Raw genomic sequence first — 21664 nt, forward strand, 5'->3', positions numbered from 1 at the left:
CCTGCATCTCACAAATTTTGATAAGTGGTATTTTCATTTAGTTCAAAATATTAATTTTCATTTATCTTGATAATTCTTCTTTGATCCATGTGCTGTTTAAAAGTACGCTGTTTAATTTTCAGATATTTGGGGAAAGCTATTTTACTGTTGTTGACTTCTAATTTTATTCCACTGTGGTCTGAAAGATCTTTTGTGTTTTTATTTTTTACATTTGTTAATGTGTGTTTTATGGCCTAGAATGTGGTCTAATTTGATGACTGTTCCATGAGAGTTTGAGAATAATGCGTATCCTACACATTAGATGGGTTATTCCAGTTAGATCAAGTTGACTGTTATCCTTACTGATACAGATTGGGAACACTGATATAGATATGAATTGAAAATGCTCTGTTTAAGGTACATATGCTTCACATGAAGCAATATAGTGTTATTCAAAGTTCAACTTATATTAGTTAAAATTGTATATTGTGAGCTCTAGGACAACCTAAAATTTTAAAAAATATAAACATATTGTTTTGATACCCTAGTGATAGCCTAATGGAGGAGCTAAATTGGAATTGTATAAAATACTTAATTAAAACCAGAGAAAACAGTAAAAAGAGGTATCTGTGGTGACGAGAAGAAACAAAGAAAAGTGGAATTAATGAATGGAAACAGATACAAATGTGATATATATTAATCCAACTATATGAATGATCATGTTGAATGTGAATGGTCTAAATATGCCAATTAGAAGAAAGATGGCCAGTGAGGATAAAAAAACAAGATCCAATTATATGTTATCTGTAAGTAACTCATTAAAAAAACAAAGATTTAGATAGGTTGAAAGTCAAGTAATAGAGAATGACATACTATGCCAACACTAATCAAAAGAAAGTGAGAGTAGCTAACTTAATTATAATAGCAGCAGGATACATTACATATTCTTCTTAAGCTCTCATGGAACACTCACAAAATTAGAACACACACTGGGCCATAAACCATACATTAACAAACGTAAAAAACAAAAATACAAAGCATCTTTCAGACCGCAATGAAATAAAATTAGAAACTAACAGCAATAAGACAGCTGGAAAATCCCCAAGTATCTGGAAATTAAACAGCACACCTTAAAATGGCACACAGGTCAAAGAATTCTCAAGATAAATAAAAATTAATATTCTGAAGTAAATGAAAATGAAAATACAACTCATGAAATTTGTGGGATGCAACAAAAGCAGTGCCTGGATATGGCTATTGATAGATGACGTATGCATTTGTTATACAGGAAGAAATATCTAAATTCAGTAACCTGAGTTTCCATCCCTGGAAACTGTAGAAAGATAACAATTTAAGCCTAAAGCAAGCAGAATAACAGATATAATAAAAATTAAATCAGAAATCAATAAAATTGGACACAGAAAAAAAGAGAAAATTATGGGATCATAACCTGGTTTTTCATAACCTTTTTCAAAAAAGCCAATAAAACTGATAAATGTCTAGCCAGGCTAATCAAGTAAAAAAGAGAGAAAACACAAATTACTAATATTGGAAATGAAAAAGAAGTCACCACTACTGACCCCATAAATATTGAAAGAATCATAAAAAATGCTATGAAAACTATGTCCACAAAATATGTGTCCACAAATTATATAACTTTAACGAAATGGATCAATTCTTTGAAAGACACAAACTACCAAAACTCACAAAGATGAATAATTTTTTTTTTTTTTTTTTTTTTTTTTTTGACACAGAGTCTCGCTCTGTCGCCCAGGCTGGAGTGCAGCGGTGCGATCTCGGCTCACTGCAAGCTCCGCCTCTGGGGTTCACGCCATTCTCCTGCGTCAACCTCCCAAGTAGCTGGGACTACAGGGGCCCGCCACTGCACCCGGCTACTTTTTTTGTATTTTTAGTAGAGACAGGGTTTCACTGTGTTAGCCAGGATGATCTCGATCTCCTGACCTCATGATCTGCCCGCCTCCGCCTCCCAAAGAGTTGGGATTACAGGCGTGAGCCACCGCGCCCGGCCACAAGGAGGAAAATTTTAATAGGCCTGTATCTATCATAGATGAAGGCCTATTAAATAAATGAAAAGTTCATAAGTTCCCCAAACAGAAACCACCAAGCCCAGATGGCTTCACTGCTGAATTCCACCAAATATTTAAGGGAGGAATTATAGGAATTTTCCACAATCTCTTCCAGAAAACAGGAGCAGAGGGCTCACCTCCTAACACATTCTCTGTGGCTACTGTCAACCTAATACCAAAACCAGATGGAGACATTATCAGAAAGGAAAACTACAGACCAGTGTCTCTCATGAGCACAGATATAAAAATTCTCAACAAACGATTAGAAAACGGAATCCAACAATGTTTAAACAATATTATACACTACAACTGCTAAGCTGAATTATGTTCTCCCAAAAAGATACTTGCAAATCCTAAACCCTGGTCCCTGTGAAGGTGAATTTATTTGAAAACAGCCATTTTAGACATAATCAAGTTAAGATGAGGTCATTAGGGTGGGCCCTAATCCAACATGTCTGGTGTCCTTATATGAACAGGAGAAGAGACCCAGAAACAGAAACATGCAGGGAAGATGGTCATGTGAAGATGGAGGCAGAGTCTCAAGTGATGTTTGTACAGGACCGGGAACACCAAGGATGGCCAGCAACACTAAAAGCCAGGAGAGAGCGCCCTGGAACAGGCTCTAGTATAGCATCATGTGACAAATAGCAGGCCCTGAAAGAAATCAACACATTTTGCCCCAAAATATATTTCTTTGATGTATGTTTTTTTTTTTTTTTTTGAGACGGAGTCTCGCTCTGTCACCCAGGCTGGAGTGCAGTGGCGCGATCTCAGCTCACTACAAGCTCCACCTCCCGGGTTTACACCATTCTCCTGCCTCAGCCTCCCAAGCAGCTGGGACTACAGGCGCCCGTCACCTCGCCCGGCTAGTTTTTTGTATTTTTTAGTAGAGACGGGGTTTCACCGTGTTAGCCAGGATGGTCTCAATCTCCTGACCTCGTGATCCGCCCGTCTCGGCCTCCCAAAGTGCTGGGATTACAGGCTTGAGCCACCGCGCCCGGCCCTCTTTGATGTATTTTTAAGTGGCCCTGCAAAGCTGTCTCTTGTGGGGGAAATTTACTTTCTGTAGAGAATCTCCTTCTCTTACTACATCTTTTCAGGTCTAGCACCTTTTAAGTACTGATAAGAAGACATTTACCATCTCTGGTCTCTGAGTCCTGCTACCTGGATGCTTCATCTGCATAACAAGAACCTTGGCTTCCACAACCCCCCACTTACATTAACCCAAAGCATTTCTTTCTGTTGATTTCAACTCTTTAGGCAAAACTTAACTCTTTCAACCAATTGCCAGTCAGCAAATCTTTGAATCTACCTATGACCTGGAAGCCGTCTCACCCCACCCCTCCAGAGGTCCCACCTTTCCAGACCAAAACAGTGTAAACCTCGCATGTATTGATCGATGTCTGCCTGTAACTTCTGCCCTCCTAAAATTTACAAAATCAAGCTGTGAAGCAACCACCTGGGCATATGTTCTCAGGACTTCCAGAGGCTGTGTCCCAGACCATGATCTTGACCCTTGGCAAAGTAACTTTCCAAATTGATTGAGACTTGTCTTAGATACTTTTTGGTTTACACTCTATGGCCCCCCACAGCTACTGTGTTACCTGTTAATCAAAATTAGTGACAGACACAGGAGTCTCAATCGATCAAGTTTTATTAAGCCAGAGCTTGAGGGTGTTTTGGGGAAAAACACAAGTCACAGACATATCTGTGTCCAATGTTATCCAAATAGGTTTTCAGGAGGTCTTTGTTCTGTACCCAGGAAGATAAGCATCCTCAGCATGGAACCTGGCAGACTAGTTTTAGGAGCTAGACATAGAGTGCAGACCTAAAGTTACAATGGACACGTCCTTGTTTTATAAGCAGATAGGCACCCTTGAAAGGTTGCAAGGTTTCAAGATGTCGGGAGTCTTTTGCTTTCTGTGGCGGTCTGGCTAATGGATAATGCTTTGGCACAAGACTGTAAAGTGATTATTTATTTGGGTAAAAGATGGCAGCGTTGTGTGATTGTCTCCATGTTTAACCTTCCCTCTGGCATAACAAGTTTGGAGGTCCTGACATGTTCTATTTTCCTCACATACTCTGTCTTGGAATTAGAATGACTGCTGGAGTGTGTCTTGCTCCCGGGGCGAGTAGCCGTGGCTCCCCTTCATACCTGAGGTTCAACTGCCACCAAACAACCCTTCCTGGTGGCCCAGCATCCCCAGCTGAGCTGTGAACAGCTGTTACACCCTTTCCCATGGGGCAAACAGTGGTGAAGTGGCTCTACCTCTCCCTCCCCCTCCCCAACACCCCCAGGGCTGAGCTGAAACTGCACACTCCCTCCTGGGGAAAGAGCGCTTAGGCAAAACCGCTTGTCTGCCTCTCTCAGCTGTGGCTGGACCCTTCCCGGAGGGGTCCCTTGGCTGGAGCTGAAGCCACACACTCCCACCTGGGGCAATGACACTTTGACAGTGGCTCCATATACCTCTCTTGGTCGTGGTCGCACCCTGCCCCACAGAACTGGAACAGAAGCTGCACACTGCTTTCCAAGGATACAGGGCTCCCAGTCACTGCTGAGCCCTGCCCCTCAATACAACTCCAGGCACCCCAGGGAAACAGTGCCCTGGCTACCCAGAGCAGTCACAACTCCCTAGTGCCTATGCTGAAGTAATGCCCTGACTCCCAGGAAATGATGGTGTTGCCACCTGGGGTGGTCACACACCCTAGTACCTAAGCTGCAGTAGTGCCCTGCTTCCCAGGGAAATGGTGTCTGGGTTGCACAGAGACCTTCAGGACTCAGTTAAAATGGTACATTTCTCCCTGGGGAATCAGTGCCCTGGCCAAGAGGAACAGCTGCACATCCCTGGGGGAGCTGATGTAATACTCCACATCCCAGGGAAACAGCAATGACTGAACTGACACACCCGCTCTACAGGCCAAACAACTCTACTACCCTGGTCCTAAAATTCATATGGAGCCACAAGCGATGCCAAATAGCCAAAGCAATCCTGAGCAAAAGGAGCAAAGTTGGAGGCATCACACTATCTGACTTCAAAATATACTACAAAGCAGTAGTAACCAAATAGCACGGTACTGGCATCAAAACACATAAACCAATGGAACAAAATACAGAACCTAGAAATAAATTCATGTGTTTACAGCCAACTGATTTTATACAAAGGCTCCAAGAACACTCACTGGGGAAGAAGTCTCTTCAAGAAGTGACTCTGGGAAAACTGGACATCCCTCTACAGAACAACAAAACTAGACCTCTCTAACCACATATAACAATCAAGTCAAAGTGAATTAAACTCTTAAACGCAAGACTTGAAACAATGAAATAACTAGGAGAAAGCAGGGAAATGTTACAGGACATTAGTCTGAGCAAGGATTTTCTGGAAAAGATCTCAAAAGCACAGGCAACAAACACAAAAGTAGACAGATTGGATTATATCAAACTAAAAAACTTCTGCACAGCAAAGGAAACAATCAATCGAGTGAAGAGACAGACTACTGAATGGAAGAAAAGATTTCCAAACTAATTATCCACAAGGGATAATATCTAGAATACACAAGGAACTCAAACAACTCAACAGCAAAAAACAAAAACAAAAACAATCCAATTTAAAAACGGACAAAGGAGCTGAATAGAGATTGCTCAAAAGAAGACATGCAAACAGCCAACAGGAATATGAAAAAAATGCTCATCATGACCAATCATCAGAGAAATGCAAATCAAAACCACATTGAGGTATCACCCCAGTTAGAATGGCCATTATCAAAAAGGCAGAAATAACAAAGGCTGGCACAGATGCAGAGAAAGAGGAACTCATACACTGCACATGGATGCAGAGAAAGAGGAACTTATACACTAGTACAGCCATTATGGAAAAGCACCATGGAGGTTCCTCTAGAAGTACTATATCATCCAGCAATCCCACTGCTGGGTGTATACCTAATCAATGAAAATCAGTATGTCAAAGAGATATCTACAGTCCCATGCTTATTGCAGCCTTATTTACAATATCCAAAATGTTGAATCAACCTAAGTGTTCAACAACAGATAAATGGATAAGGAAACTGTGGTACACATATACAATGGAATATTATTCAGCCATTAAATAAATGAAATTATTTCATTCATGGCAGCATGGATGAGTGTGGAGGATATTATGTTAAGTGAAATAAGCCAGGCACAGAAAGACAAATACCACATGTTCTCACTCACATGTGGAAGCTAAAAGATCTCATAGAAATAGGGTAGAAAGTGGTTACTAGAGGCTGGGAAGGGTAGGGAGGAAGATGAAATGGCCAGAAGTTGGTTAACGAAGGCAAAAGTATGGCTAGATAGGAGGAGTAAGTCCTAGTGCTCTATACCACTATAGGGTGACTATAACTAACAGGAATTTATTGTATATTTTCAAATAGCTTAGAAAAGAGGATTATGAATGATCCCAAAACAAAGAAATGATAAATGTTTGAGGTGACAGATATGCTCATTACCCTAATTTGATAATTACACATTATATACATGTATGGAACCATCACACTGTACTGCATACATATGTGGAAGTATGATGTGGCCATTAAAAATAATAATGCAAGAAAAAAGAAAAAGACAAGAAAAGGAAATAAAAGGTATACAGATTAAGAAGAAAAAAATAAAACTGTCTGTGTTCACGAATTATGATTGCCTATGTAGAAAATCCCAAAGAATTAACCAAAACCAAACCAAAACAAAAAGCCCTGGAACTTGTAAGTGAGATGACAAGGTCACAGACTACTGAGTTACTACAGAAAGGTCAATTGATTTTCTAAATATCTGCAATAATCAATTAAATTTTGATTCCAGACACAGCAGCTTCGAGAGGCAGTATGTGTTCTGGGCAGCCACCAGGGCCCCCGCCACCCACACCGGGGTTCCTGGGCCAGGCTGTGCTCCCTCAGGCAGCTCCAGGCACTCCGAGGCCTTCTACCAGCACTTTGGTGGATGAGTTGGAGTCACCGTTTGAGGCCTGCTTTGCTTGTCTGGTGAGTCAGGATTGTCGATGGCACTGATCAGGAAGAAATGCCAACTGGTGTTGATGAGTGTATCCAGAAGTTTCTGGCCGTTGTAAGACAGAACGTTTTTTCCTAGAAAAAAAGACTGTTAAATTATCTGATTAAAAAAAAAAAAAAAAAAACAGAGCAAGTTGTCAAAGAGTTCATCACGTTGACTCATTTCCTGATGTGAATACTTGAATAACAATGCAAGATGTCTCGGAATTAAGGAATGAGTTACAGCGGAAAGGCGCACTGGCCCAGAAGCACTTGACAAAGCTGAGGCATTGGCAGCAGGAGCTGGAGGACAGCAGCGTCCAGCAGAAAAAAACCAGCCAGCACCCCTCAGGGCTCCTCAACTTACCTTCAGCAGCCATCTGCCAATACTACCGAGTCCTAATTAGGGAAAAGGAGTGGGGGGAAAGCAAAAAGAGAAGGCAGATAAGCTGTAAACCTGCCTTTCTTCATGACACAGGACACACAGCCTTCCTGCACAAATAACTCATCATCTTCCTGCACTCAACTTATCACCAGACCCTCAGCTGATAGAAAAATGCAAGTTAGCTCACCACAACCTTGGCATTAGCAGCACTGCACAAAGCCCTCTCCAGCACACAGCATAAGCACCATCCTATAAAATCCCAGCAAGCCTTTGTCTCCTTGTAGTCAGCCCCTCTCTTGCTGATCTGCCCATTGCTTTCTTACAACATAGTTTCATACTTTCTCTAATAAATCTGCCTTTCTTTACCTACAACTGCTTTGGTAAATTCCTTTACCATCAGTGCCACTGGCCCCAGATACTCACTACCTATGGCCAATATCCCTGCACCTTTGAAACTGACCTGAGTGAAAGAGCAGAGGCTGTCGGCCTGAGAATTGGCTGGTGTGTGAGGTAGCTCCACACTGGGCTGTTTTTGTCTTCCTGAGCCTTGAAGGCCCCACCCGACACGTGCTGACATCCACTCCAGTTCCTGGTCTGACCTGGATGCTGCCTGGTCCTAGAAGCCTTGCCGCGCACTTTCTGCTGCATCCCTGGGCACAGGGCTTCTCTCTTCTGCTGCTCTTGCTGGCTCTCCCTCGTGGGTTGGTGCTGTGTGTCTGTCTCTGTGCCCCTCACTAATTGCACACCTATGACAGGTAGACATTATTCCTCTTAAATATACAGGGACCTTATCTTCTTTATCGCTGATACACAATGCTTATTACTCTGTGTGTGTGTGTGTTTGTGTGTGTCCGTGCATGTGCGGTATCTGGCACATGGACCTGTGATTAACAGCCTGAGGCCAACACATCCCCTCGGTGAGAATACACAGGTTAAACAAGCTCTTAAAAAGCTCATATGAGATGACCTCAAGGTTGTTAACCTGATCATCACATGGTAATTAGAAACTCGGGCAGCTTTAGATTTTTTGATTAAAAACTTAAATAAACAGATTAAGTTTTAGGCATTCTTTCAAATGTGTTCTCAGTGAAAAGATTATTGGGAACTGTTCTACTTGGTGCTTAGTGAAAATATTTTGAATTAATGTGTGTACCAACCAGTTGTTGCCATTCTTTATTAAATTCAAAGGTTTTATGTCAAATAGAAATTTCTCAAGAAAATTTCAAACTTCAAATACAAATTACCATTTGTAATGGCACCAAAAAGTGAAATATTTAGGTATTAATCAAACAAAATATGTATGGGTTCTGTTGTAGAAAACTTCAGAATTCTGATTTGAAAGTCAAAGAAGTTCTGATGAGAGGAGAATCTGTCAATCCATGTTTGTGGACTGGAAGACTCTGTTGTCAAGATGTGAATTCTTCCCAACTTAATCTGTGGATTTAATGCAATTCCAATCAAAATCCCAGCAAACTTCTTTGAAGATCTGAACAAACAGATTTTAAGTTTATATAGAAAGTCAAAAGACTCAGAATATCCAAGGAAATATTGAAGAAGAACAAAATAGAATCTAACACTACCTGACTTCAAGACTCAAAGTTATAGTAATCACAGCAGTGGGTCCTGTTGGAAGAACAGACATACAGATCAGTGGAAAGGAACAGAGAGCAGAGAAATAGATCTTCCCAGATATTGTCAAATGATCTTCCACAAAGGAAAAAGACAATCCAATAGACAATAGATAGTCTTTCCAACAAATGGTGCTGGCACAATGAAAAGTCCACAGGCAAAAAAAAGGAAGGAGGAAGGAAGATGAATCTAGTTACTGATCTTAACCCTTCACAAATCATAAGTCAAAATGGAACACAGGAGGAAATGTAAAAATGCCAAACTATAAAACTCCTAGAAGAAAACAGAAAACATAGTTGAAAATCTAGGTAACTTTGCATTTGGAGATGAGTTTTGTGATCTAACACCAGAAGTACAGTCTGTGAAAGAAAATCATCATAACTGGACTTTATTAAAATTGATAATTGCTCCACAAACAACATCTAAAAGAATGTAAAAACAAGACATAGATTGGGAGAAAATCTTTGCAAAACACATGAGTGACAAGAACTGGCATCCAAACTGTACAAAGAGGGTTGGGTGCAGTGGCTCACACCAGTAATCCCAGCACTTTGGGAGGTTGAGGTGGGAGGAACGCTTGAGCCCAGGAATTCGAGACCAGCCTGCACAACATAGTGAGACCATCTCTACAAAAAATGAAAAATTAGCTGGCTGTGATGGCTGTGCCTGCAGTCCCAGGTACTCAGGAGGCTAAGAAGCTTAGGCTTAAGCTCAGGAGGTTGAGGCTGCACTGAGCCATAATGGCACCACTGCACTCCAGCCTGGGTGACAGAGTGAGACCCTGTCTCAAAAACAAACAAAACAGCCGGGCGTGGTGGCTCACGCCTGTAATCCCAGCACTTTGGGAGGCCGAGGCGGGCAGATCACGAGGTCAGGAGATCGAGACTATCCTGGCTAACACAGTGAAACCCCATCTCTACTAAAAATACAAAAAATTAGCCGGGCGAGGTGGTGGGCGCCTGTAGTCCCAGCTACTGGGGAGGCTGAGGCAGGAGAATGGCGTGAACCCAGGAGGCAGAGCTTGCAGTGAGCCGAGATGGCGCCACTGCACTCCAGCCTGGGCGACAGAGCGAGAATCCGTCTCAAAAAAAACAAAAACAAAAACAAAAACAAAAAAACAACAAAAAACCCCCAACAAAACAAACAAAATACATGAAGAACACTCAGAACTCAGTAATGAACTCTTAAAACTCAGAAAACAAACAGCCCAATTAAAAAATGGGTAAAAAAAATCTGAATACACACCTGACCAAAATGGATACACAGATGGCAAAAATATAGGAAAGATGCTCCATACCGCGTGTTAGGAGGGAGCTGCAGACTGAAGCCGCGGTGAGAAGCCTGTACACACCCACGGGAACGTGGGGCACCCACGTGACTGATGACATTGAGGCCTGGGAGCAGCAGGAGCCCCGTGCCTGTGTCCGGCAGGAGCGCCCGATGGCAGAGCCGCCTGGGGCAGCTCGGTGTTTCTCACAGAAGTTGCCACCACCCCACACAGACCCCAGCGTCACAGTCCTTGGCGGACCCAGCTGATGGGAAAACTCCCCAGAAACAGGGTCTACGTGGAGAGGATCTAAAGAGGATGAGGGCCAAGTCCTGAGCCCTCACCCCCCTGGGGTGGTACCCCCGGCTCCAGGCCAGCCCAGCACCCTGGTGTTCTCCCAGGCAGGCAGCTGCAAGCCCTGGACCCACCTGTTCTTCCTGAAGGTCCACAAGAGCATCAGCAGCACCATCGTAAACATTCTGTTCCGCTTCAGGTGGAAGCACCGCCTCACCTTTGCTCTGCCTTCCCAGCAAGCCGCCCATTTCTTCTACCCGGTCTGCTTCTAGGCCAGCGTGGTGGAGGGCTTCTCCAGGGGCAGAAGCCCTCATTTCGATATCACGTGCCGGCACCTGAGGTTCCAGCCCACTGAGGTGAGTCCTGGGCCCTGAGACTGGGGTGTGGGAGGAGAAGGTCATGGCTCACACTCTAGATGGATGCCACCTGCACACAGGACCCCAGGAGAACTCACAGGTGTGGAAAAGCATTCCGTCTTCCAAGAATGAGAGCCCTGCGCTTCTCTCCTGGAGAACCTGGTGCCCTGAGCAGGGAGGGGAGGTGGCTGCAGGCAGAGCGCTGGGGTGGCCATTCCTGTCCTGGAGGTTCTGGGAAGTGGTCCGTGGGGGACCCCGAGTTCAGATAGAATGGTGGGGCTCACCTCCTCCGGGGCCTCTGGATGGACAGGCCAGAGCTCCAGAGGCCCAGGGCGATGGAACCTCTGCATGGGTGGGGCTCAAGGCGACTCCTGCCCTTGGAGCCATTGGAGAGTCCCCAGACCAGCCGCCCTCGTGGGCACACAGGCCCTTCCCTGCCCACACGCGACACATCCTGACCTGCGACACTTTCTCCTTCACCATCCTGAGGGACCCAGCCCGGGACTTGGAGTCCGCCTTCTACAAGACGGCCTCGCCCTTTGTCCATGCCTGGAGCCTGCGACACTTCCTGGCCCACACCCGCGCCTTCTACGACCCCCGGCGGCCCGACAGCCACTGTGGCCGCAACCTCATGGCCTCGGACCTGGGCTTCGACCACAACGCGCCGCCGCCTTGTGGGGGTGCAAGCGGTGGCCCCGCGCTTCCCCCTGGTGCCATCGCCCAGCACCCGGACGAGTCCCTGGGGCTGCTGCGCCGCGCTGTGCTGGGGTCTGGATGACCTGGTGGCCTTCCCCGCCCACAGGCGCGGCCTTCGCCCGGAGCCGCTGGAGCCGCGCGTGGAGCGCAGGGAGCGCGCCTAGAACGCGCTGGACCTGGCGCTCTGTGCGACCTTGAACCTCACTCTGTGGGCGCGGCTGGGCGCGCTGGGGGCCGCGGGGCTGCGGCCGGAGGTGGCGGCGCTGGGGCGCGGTGGGCACGCACCTGCCTCCCGCATGGCGAGGCCGCGGGGCCGGGCGCGGAGTTTGACCCGCAGCTGGCGCCGCTGCAGCACGACCTGGCGCCCATCCTGGGCTACCAGCTGCGGCCAGACCTGGACCCGGCCACCCGCCGCCACGGCCGGGACCTGGCCACCCTCGAGCTGCAGTTCGCCAGGTGCCTGTACCTGATCAGTTCCCGGAGCGGGTGTGGGATCCCGGGCGCCCTGGGGGACCAGAGCCCCCGGCCAGGCTGCCTCGCGCCGCAGTCCCAGGCCCAGGGGAAAATGCGGGCCGTGTTCAGAGGAGGACGGGGGTCCTTAGGGCCCTGGAACAGAAGGCCGCGCCCTCAGCCCCTGCTACGTGGGACCCCACAGGGCGGGAGACAGTGGCCAGGAGCCGCAGCTGAACCTGCGCTGTCCCGGCTCCCTTTTCTGCGCATCCTTCCGCAGGGCGGCGAAACCTGTTTTTAGCGACTTGCTTTTCTTTCAGTCTACTTGAAAGCCATGTAGGTCGTCCATGGCAGATGCACGATTCCAAGTCATTTTGGCAGGTTTTTTTTTTTTTTTTCCGGGAGTTTTGTTCTTGTTGCTCAGGCTAGAGTGCAGTGGCATGATCTCGGCTCACTGCAACGTCTGCCTGTCTCAGCCTCCCGAGTAGCTGGGACTACAGGCACCCGCCACCACGCCCAGCTAATTTTTGTATTTTTTTTTGTATTTTTTTTTTTTTAGTAGAGACAGGGTTTCACCATGTTGGCCAGGATGGTCCCGATCTCTTGACCTCGTGGTTCGCCCGCCTCCTCCTCCTAAAGTGCGGGGATTAGAGGCCTGAGCCACCGCGCCCGGCATTTTGGCAGCTTTTAATGTGGAGAGGCTCTTTCTGCTGAGGGAAAGTTCCGGAGATGTTGGGAGTGTCTCATAGGCTGTGACGAGCTGGGAAGCTGCTCTGCTGAGCCACCTGGAGTCGCAGATTTTAGCACATCTAGAGCAGATGAGCGGCTATTCCCACAAATGTTCACGCTTCAGACAGATCACTTTTTGGATCATAAGTTTGAGTGTGGTTTTAGAGGCAAATCTATCCTGATTATGTTTGCCCTGACGTTTCCTGTACTTGCGGAGCTCATAGGAGAGACTGAAGGTGAATTCACGATTATACACAACTTACAACGTCTGTTTGTGAATTCTAACAGTGTATCTTCAACTGTAAGAAAATGTATTTCAAAACTTCTGCATTATTATCTGGATACTCCAACATCTTATATGAAAATTGTGCTCATTTCTGTCAAATGCAGTGGCCCTTGCTTCAAGCCTTGTGGATTTTGTTGAGAATTTCGAGATTTTCAGAAATTCTAAGCTGGAGTAACTCTAACAGCCTCCTGGTTACTTCACGGAGAGGTGGCTGTGTCTGCTCCTCCCAGGCTCAGGTACTGACAGTTCCTGCCTGAGCACCAGGACCTCCCTCCTGGAGGGATCTGTGCAGAGGCTGCAGGCACTCCTGGGGGAACAGACACACCTCCGGCACCCAGGGGCTGGGTGCTGCCACCCGAGGAGAAGCCCCTCTCCTTCCTGGGGCCCCACCCCCTGCTGCTGCTTCTGCGGCTGACATGTGACACCCAGGCACGGCCAGGCCCTCAAGCAGAACGCCTGTGAGGGGAGCTGGTTGGCCCCACCCCCTCAGCTCCCCTGTGTGCTCAGCAGTCCTTTGCCTGGCAGCATCTGGCAGCCCCATCGGGGCCTCTGGAAGACACACAGGACTGGCTCTCAGGCGTGTGCCACGGGGCTCCTGTCCCCACTCCACAGCAGGGAAGAGGAGCCCGGGGCTCCAGAAAGAGTCAGCTCTTTGCCTGGGTGGGAGGGGCTTTATGGCGGGGAGGAGGGTGTGTGTGTGAAGGGGCAGCCTCGGGGTGGGGGAGATTCTTCTTTCTCTCCCTCCACCAGACGCTGGTCCAGGAAAATGTGGCCTCACCGGCATCCCCAGGGAGAAGCCCACGCACCATGAGACGGGAATAATACAGGGTGGTTGGAGGGGAGTGGACATTCCAGGCAGCCCCTTCTCATCTCTAGGAAGAGGAAACCCTGCAGGAGCCCGGCGCTGACAGGACCCCACACACCAGGGTGTGGCCGCGCTGGCTGAGACCGCCTGGACCCCACAGGGCTCTGGGTGTGCCCCGGTGTCTCCTGCGGCCTCACGATGCGCTCATTAGCATACGCATCACACCCCCGCCGCGCACGACGGCTCCAGAACACCCAGATCTGTGCAAAAATGGGCGGCCCTGCAGCTCGGAGACATCTCCACCTTTTCCAGGAATCCTGTGGATTCTCCTCCGGCCCCAGCGCCCCTGCGTGGGATGGACTCTAGAGGGCGCCACACTCCCTTTCTCCAGTGGGAGCTTCGGCCTTCGCAGGAACTCTCTGCCTTTCACTGTTTGCCGACTCGCCCCTGATTCCTTCTCGCAGTGGTGTGGAGAGCCTGGACGCTGGCTGGGTGGAGGTCTCACTGGGGGTTGGGGTGTCCCCTAGCCCACCGAATCGGGGACATCTCCCTGCTTTCTCCTCTCCTCCTTCCCCCATAGCAGGGGCTGCGGCCCACCAGAGGACGGGGTGCGGCCTGCGGCAGGACCTCCACCACCTCACTCACTCCCTCTGGACGGGGCAGCAGGACCCGCAGCAGAGGGACCCTTGTCTCTTTTGGGTGGAAGTTTCCGGACTGGCCCTGTTCTTTGGGAAGGAAATGGCTGGAGGCGCCATGTCTCCAGGTCCCAGTTCTGCCACAAGGTCCCAGTGAATGACGTGGCTTTGGGCGACGACCAGGCCATGGTCCTGAGGGTGGCGAACTCAGGGGCGGTGGGACTGGGTGCCCTGTGCCTGGTTCACACCCACACACAGGCAACGGGAGAAGCCAGGGTACCCCTAGGATTGGTAGAGCAGGGGACCCCACTATGTTGTCTTTGCTCGGTCCCTCCAGGAGGACCAGGGACCTTTCTTTAAAGCTGAGGCCGATGGACAGGTTCCGGTTTCCTCTGGGTCCAGCTTGGCCCCACAGACCTCTCCCACCCCCTCAGGGGGCATCAGAACTGTGAGGCCCTGTGCTGGGGCCAGAAGGGCCCAAGGTGACCCATGTTCCACGGTGACCTTTGACCTGGCCCAGAGTCCCATAAGCACAGGTCATTACTTTTGATCGGAGGTCAGCTGGGGCTGGGAGGCACCCAGGAGGCGCTTCCAAAGCAGGGGTACAGGACACAGCTTGAGGGAGGCTGGAGGTGGCAAAGCCCAGGCCCCTGGTGCCTGCGCAGGGACCTAGATTCCACCCTGCCCTCATGAGCACAGTGGGGCCTGGTCCCAAAGTTCTCCTCTTAGGGCTCTGCTCCCGGTCTGCATCCCAGTTGATATTCCCTTTCTTCCCAGGCCCAGCACTGCACCCCCAGGGCAGCCTGGATCTCACTGAAGAAGCCCCAGGGAGCAAAGATCCCAGAATATCAGTGAGCAGGGACCCCCAGCCTCATGTGGGTGACTGTCCCCGGTGGGTTCATGCCTGTCTCAGCAGAACAGGTGGCTCTGTGCTTCAGTAGGTGTGTTTACCTAGACCTGGGTCTGTGGAGGCAGTCCTTTCTTCCTTTCCATCTTTTTTCCTGTTTAGCTTGCTATCTTTTATATCTGCATATGTCTATGTATCCCTTTTCCCATCTATACATCTATCCCCCATCCATCCATCCATCCATCCATCCACCCACCCACCCACCTATTCACTCATCTATCAATATATCTATCTACCTGTCCATCCATGCATCCATTCATCTGTCAATTCATTCATCTTTCCACCCAACCACCCATCTCTCCACCATAGTACCCATCCACACACCCGTTCACTCATCCGTCCATGCATCCATCTATCCAATCAGTGATTTGCGGCTGTGAATCTGGTGTTCTTTCATTTCCCATCTCTCTCAGCCAATGACTTGGCTCCTCCCTTGTTCCCTCAGATACCCTTGAATGTACCACCTTCTCTGCGGGCCCCGGACCCCTGACTCAAGAATGGTGTCTCCATGGTCATGTGGTTGGGTGTCAATCACAGATCAAGGAACTCCTCACAGCAGCTCTGTTTCTGAAAGGGCTGGTGACACAAGGCAGGGGAAGGACGTTTCAGGCTGAGGCAGGAAAGGCGGAGGTGGGAGCACCGAGTAGAGCCTGCTTTATGCTATTCATAAAATCAAACATCTCCCCTCGTTCGCCGCCGGCTGCTGGGCAAAAACAGCTCTCGGTCGAAAGGCTTCCAACTCAAGAGGCTGGCCTTGCAACAGCAATCTCTGTTGGTACGGGCTCCACACAGGAACGTGGCTTTGCCGTGGGGCCAGGGGCTTGGCGCACCGCTTAAACCAGCTGGCTGGCTTGGCAGCCTCGCAGGCTTGAGCCGTCTCCAGGCAGGCGAAGCAGAACTTCGTGTCGCACCGGGAGCACGTCACGTACTTGCAGCGCTCCTTGTGCTCGATGAGCAGCCCGCACTCAGGGCAGGCCCGGATGGAAGGGCAACCTTGGATCGAGCTGTCTGGGAGGTCCTTGGTGGCACAGGTGGCGAGGATGTGCAGGATCGGGTCCCTGCAGTCCTCATTGCCACAGCGGTTCGAAGATAACATAGGCCCTTTCCAGGCCTGCATGCACTGCCAGCAGAAGTCGTAGGGCACACCCCGTATGTTGCAACAGACTGTGCAATGCACCCGAAGCTCGGCTGGATCCTTCCGCTCCACGAGGCTCCTGCAGCCTGGGCACTGTGGGGAGGGGCCTCTCAGAGCAGGTGGAAGGAGCCCTGCCTCCCCCACCACCTCCCTGTGGGGACACAGTGAGGGCCCAGCTGTTGGAGGCAAGGACAGCAGGGCAGTGAAGGACTGCGGGGTACTGAGGTGCCTTTCTGGGGACCAGCATGGCAGGGCTCAGACCTCCCGCACTGTAGGGCAGGGCCACAGGACCTGAGGACTCTCACCACTTTCAGGTTGCAGTAGCGTCTCATTGCAGCCTGGGCAAGTCCTTGCTCGAACTCCTGCTGCTCAGAGTCGCTCAGCTGGGTGCAGCGGCGTACCTCCGGGTAGAGCCACTGGGCCCCACACTTCTTCCCCTTGACTTCCGCGGGGCAGTGGAGTGTGTACTTGCCCTGAAAAGACAGAGTGGGGAGGGCCCAGAGTGCGCCTCACACCAAAGGCCCCAGTGTGGCTGCAGTCCCCACCGCCAGCCCGCCAGGCCCTGTGCAGACTGCCCTGGGACACCGCCCCTCAGGCCCCCACATCCACCTGCCCCCCTGAGGGGTCCTGAGTGTGCTCTGCGCCCCAAACCAGGCCTGTCATAGAGCCTAACGTGCACACCGCATCCCACACGTGGGGCTGCAGCCTCCTGATGAGGACCCGGGGTGCTGCTTCTCAGCCCAAGGAAGCCGTTAACTGGATTCTCCCAAAGGAGCTGGAAGCCTGCCTCCCTCCAGATAGGTCAAATCTAGGGGCTCTCCGGCCCCCTCATATGGCAGGGAGGACTCCACACGGCATGGCTGTGGCCGAGCCCCTACCTGTTTTATCAGCTGGAGGCACCAGAGCTTCAGGTTCTCTGGGTCCACTGCGTGCCCACAGCTCATCTCCACCCTGTCCACACCGTCATACTCGTCCCCTGTATGGGCCAAGGGTCCTTGTCAAGGGCACAGTGCAGCAGGACTCTGGCACCCCCAGTCCACACTGTTCTCTGCCAGGGCTGTCGGGGGACAGCACAGTCCCTCAGCCTCCTCATCCAGGGTCCTCCTCTCCCTCCACCACTCTCCTCTTGGCCTGAGCACACAGCCTTGTCCCCGGTGCACACAGAGAAGCCAGGGCCCTTTGCAGGGTAGGGCATCTCTGTGGGGTTCCTCTCTGGGCTGCTCCTGGCACTAGAGCAGGTGCCTGTGCCTTTTCAGCCCCCACCCACCCTGCCCCACCCCTCAGGCCTCATCTGCCATGGCCACCCCTTCTCCTGGCCTCCCCGGCTGGTCACTGGATTGCGGGGAGGGCAGCAAGGCCAGGACTGGGTGTGGCAGCAGGACAGGGCAGGGATGGGGACCTCAGCAGCCCTTCAGGGGGCAGTCTCAGGTGTTGGCTGTCAAGGACACAGTGGGGCCGTGAGCCCAGGGAGAGCCGCTCCACAGCGTGGGATGAAGAGGGAAGGATGGTGCCACCTCCATCACAGAGATCTTCAGCACAGGAGCCAGTGGAGGAGGCAGGGAGAGGGCTCAGCTTCCCACACACTGAGTCTGACCTTTGGGTTTGAGCAGCACCTGCCCCTGTTGTCATTAGTGCCCCAGATTTAATGGGGGTCCCTGAGAAAGTGGTCTAGAAGCAGCCAAGGACAGAGTCCTGTGTGCAGGACCAGGCTCCGGGGAGCACGAGGAGAAGTCCAGCATGTGTGCACAATGGAGGGTGACCCCTCCTCAGGCTCCTATGCAGAGCCTCTGGGGACTTCCACTTGAGATGAGCCCAGCGCAGAGGGAGGAGGGGCACCTGGAGGCTGTGAGTTCATCCCTGGCTCTGCTGGGCCTGGGAAGGCTTGCTTTCTCCCCGAGCCTGTTTGACTACAGAGACAGGGTGGGGAAGCTGAGCCCATGCCCGGCAGCTGGGACCCTGGAGGGCCTGGCTTGTGGGGATCCCTGGTGGTCCTAGGGGGCCTGCTGCTCTTCCTGGCCCTGCGTCCAGCACCGAGCCACGTGTGGCTAAGACAGCCCAGGCTTCTGGCTTTGGGTCCTCCCATCTTGGAAGTGGGGCCCTTCCTCGGCCCCTTTGCTCCAGCCTGGAGCTCTGGAGTCACGTTGGATTTATTCCCCCCCACTTTTCCCAGACCCTGCGGGGAGGGGTATCATACCCTGGGGGCTCCTCCCCACCTCCCCAAGGTCCCCCCAAGGTCCCCACCTGCTCTGGCCTTGCCCAGGGAAGACCCTTGTGAACCAAAGTTCTCTGAAAAGGAATCTGGAGGAAAGGGACTTTATTCCAGTGAACAGTTTGTGAACCCTGGAGGCTCAGCCTCCTGTGCTGAAAGAGCAGGGGAGGTCAGAGGCGCTATGGAAAGGAGAGGTGATGAGAAGGAGTGCCTTCTGCATCGCTCATTTCACTGGCACTGGTAAGGTTCTGAGGAGCTGGCAAGCGCTGACCACGGAGTGCTGCCCGTGGTGTGGAAAACTCGTCTGACTCCCGGGTCAGGAGATAAAACAGACTTCAGGTTACAGCCGGTGGCGTTCTCAGCTGCCAGGCTCGCCGAGAAGGCTGTTTGGAGTGATGTTTTGTGTTCTGAGTGCTGTCTCCCCCCTGGCTTCTCAGCTCTCTGGCCGAGTATGACAAGAATGACCCAGTTCCTAGGATCAACATCCACACCCTCCCAGCAGGAGCTCTCAGCCCTCCCCTCCCTCCCCCCCCGCAGCCCTCCCCTCCCCCCCTGCAGCCCTCCCCTCCACCCCCTGCAGCCCTCCCCTCCCTCCACCCCCTGCAGCCCTCCCCTCCCTCCCCCCCTGCAGCCCTCCCCTCCACTCCCTGCAGCCCTCCCCTCCCTCCCCCCTGCAGCCCTCCCCTCCACTCCCTGCAGCCCTCCCCTCCCTCCATCCCCTGCAGCCCTCCCCTCCCTCCACCGCCTGCAGCCCTCCCCTCCACCCCCTGCAGCCCTCCCCTCCCTCCACCCCCTGCAGCCCTCCCCTCCCTCCACCCCCTGCAGCCCTCCCCTCCCTCCACCCCCTGCAGCCCTCCCCTCCCTCCACTCCCTGCAGCCCTCCCCTCCCTCCACCCCCTGCAGCCCTCCCCTCCCTCCACTCCCTGCAGCCCTCCCCTCCCTCCACCCCCTGCAGCCCTCCCCTCCCTCCCCCCCCCGCAGCCCTCCCCTCCACCCCCTGCAGCCCTCCCCTCCCTCCATCCCCTGCAGCCCTCCCCTCCCTCCACCCCCTGCAGCCCTCCCCTCCCTCCACCCCCTGCAGCCACCACCCGCCACTGACCTCACCTCTCACCACCCTTTCCTGGTCCCCCAACTCCAGTCGCCGTGGTCCCGGGTGTCTGGGGTTCTGGGAAACCCAGGTTCTGGGGATCCCAGGCTCCTTCCTCAGTCCTGTGTCTGCCCAGTGTGGAAGCCGCCAGGAAGCTGGCTGTAAGCCAGGTTCTCTCAGACCCCAGCAGCTTGTTTTCAAGTTTAGGAACTTGGGGGGTGACGGGGAGGAACTCCTTTTACATCACCTTTCCAGTCCAAACGCAAGCCTCTAATTAAATCCAGTAGTCCCCCGCCCCACCCCACCCCACCACCGTGTCTGCCCGGACTCACCAGTTATCTCATCTTTGCCCTGCACGAACTTGAGCGGGGGCTCAGGGGCGCTGTGGCTCATGGGGAGCTGGCTTGGGGGCCCTGGGGCTACGGTCTGGCCTTGCACTCTCCACAGCTGGCAGGAGCAGCCAGCAGCTCAGGCTCCAGCCCCACCCCTACCCACCCCTGTCCCGCCCACTGGGGGAGCTGCCTGGGCCACCCCACCCCAAGGGCTGCCAGGAAGGGGGCCCCCAGGGGGTGCACCCCATCTCTGATGCAGGGCAATGCTCCCAGTGGCCTTCCAGCTAGGGAAATGGGGCAAAGTTGGGGTGGACATCGACCCTGATAACTGAAGCGGACGCTTGGTGAGCTGCAGGCACCAGGGAGGGGAGGGTCCCCCAGGCAGTGCCGCCTCCAGGCCAGCGCAGTGGGGAGTCCCACCCTCAGGCAGAAGCCAAGGTCAGGGCCAGGCGTTCCCAGGCTCCTCCTGCCTGTCTGTCTCCAGATGAGGAATTTTCGGTTTGGGGGAGTGGCGTTGTTTGCTTGCCTCCATGTGCTCTGCAATGCATGGGGGACTGTCTCCCCACCTGCAGCCCCAAGGCCAGCCATGGGGGCAGGAGGGTGCAGTGGCTGGAGCCCACCCCTCAGGGCCATGCAGGGCAGGGGCAGTGCCCAGAGGGGGACAGGGGAAAGGGCACCGGGCTTCCCCTTTGGGGCCCCTTCCTCACCCCCCAGGATTTCCCAGTCCCCCTTCCCCCTCCAGCACCCACACAGGAAGGAGAGGGCGGGGAGTTCTCAGAAACATTCTGCAGAGGAGAAGGAAACTGAAACTTGCCCCAGCACAAACATGGAGCCCCACGCCCATCCTTCCTTGGCCCCCACCCCAGTGGCCCAGAGAAGGCAGCCAGGGCGAGACTTTGTCCTGCCGCACAGGGAACATGCCTACAGATGGGTGAGGGCCTCTGGACTCCGTGCCATGAATCGCTTTCGTTCGCCGGGTAGAATCCCTGCCCTTTTCCCCTTACGGTGTCTTTGGTTCGCAGCGTGGGAGCTGCGCTGGCCTGCAGCGTGCTGCCTCCCTTTCCCGCGGCCCGGCCTCTCTGCTGCTCTGGCACCTGTGTCCCGGCCGGCACAGAGAGTGGCTCCGGGAGGCCGGGGTGTGCAGCCCGGCCGGGAGGCTGCAGACAGGAGGCTGCACTGTGCGTGTGGCGGGGGAGGGGGCACCACCTGTGCCTGGAGGGGTCTTGTGTGGAGAGCAAGGTCTCCACTGACACTTTCTCCTTAAACCAAAGGAACATTAACTTTCCCTTGGGGAGGGCCGGGCTGCCCGTGCTCCAGCGCCTCCGGGACGCTGCAGCTGCCTGGGGCTCTCGTGTGGTGGCCTGGTGGTGTGAGCGT

General features: G+C 52.3%; 3 protein-coding genes across 52 annotated transcripts in view; 1 reads left to right on the forward strand and 2 right to left on the reverse strand.

The window, feature by feature from the left end:
* Positions 1–6439: 6439 nt before the first annotated feature.
* Positions 6440–12432, reverse strand: LOC144333289 (uncharacterized). The gene is made up of 7 exons (XM_077956535.1): positions 12402–12432; positions 11918–12309; positions 11476–11872; positions 10795–11036; positions 9051–9093; positions 7931–8956; positions 6440–7181 (listed from the first exon to the last, which is right to left on the reverse strand). Exons 1-5 carry the CDS (start codon positions 12430–12432, stop codon positions 9079–9081), a joined length of 1077 nt encoding a protein of 358 aa, XP_077812661.1. The 3' UTR covers positions 6440–7181; positions 7931–8956; positions 9051–9078.
* A 3639-nt stretch (positions 12433–16071) lies between these two features.
* On the reverse strand, positions 16072–20684 carry LOC716637 (putative E3 ubiquitin-protein ligase RNF144A-A). Of its 2 annotated transcripts, XM_015111519.3 has the most exons (5): positions 20288–20684; positions 19973–20083; positions 17538–17635; positions 16965–17132; positions 16072–16752 (listed from the first exon to the last, which is right to left on the reverse strand). In XM_015111519.3, exons 1-5 carry the CDS (start codon positions 20346–20348, stop codon positions 16189–16191), a joined length of 1002 nt encoding a protein of 333 aa, XP_014967005.2. In that variant the 5' UTR covers positions 20349–20684; the 3' UTR covers positions 16072–16188. The 2 variants fall into 2 exon arrangements, with proteins under 2 accessions (XP_014967005.2, XP_001107481.3); XM_001107481.5 differs by lacking the exon at positions 19973–20083.
* A 133-nt stretch (positions 20685–20817) lies between these two features.
* The window catches only part of LOC100425941 (uncharacterized), a 29876-nt gene continuing 29029 nt past the window's right edge, over positions 20818–21664 (forward strand). For 12 of the 49 annotated variants that reach the window (XM_077958032.1, XM_077958034.1, XM_077958035.1 and 9 more), the window contains exon 1: positions 20818–21175. In XM_077958032.1, the coding sequence (XP_077814158.1) occupies positions 20818–21175 (358 nt within the window). Of the gene's footprint in view, positions 21265–21332; positions 21466–21664 lie in introns of those variants that run through there. The other 37 variants (XM_077958051.1, XM_077958056.1, XM_077958059.1 and 34 more) reach the window with 9 other exon arrangements.

This window comes from Macaca mulatta, chromosome 12 (assembly GCF_049350105.2).
Source record: "Macaca mulatta isolate MMU2019108-1 chromosome 12, T2T-MMU8v2.0, whole genome shotgun sequence".
In the NCBI taxonomy this organism is placed as follows: Eukaryota; Metazoa; Chordata; class Mammalia; order Primates; family Cercopithecidae; genus Macaca; species Macaca mulatta.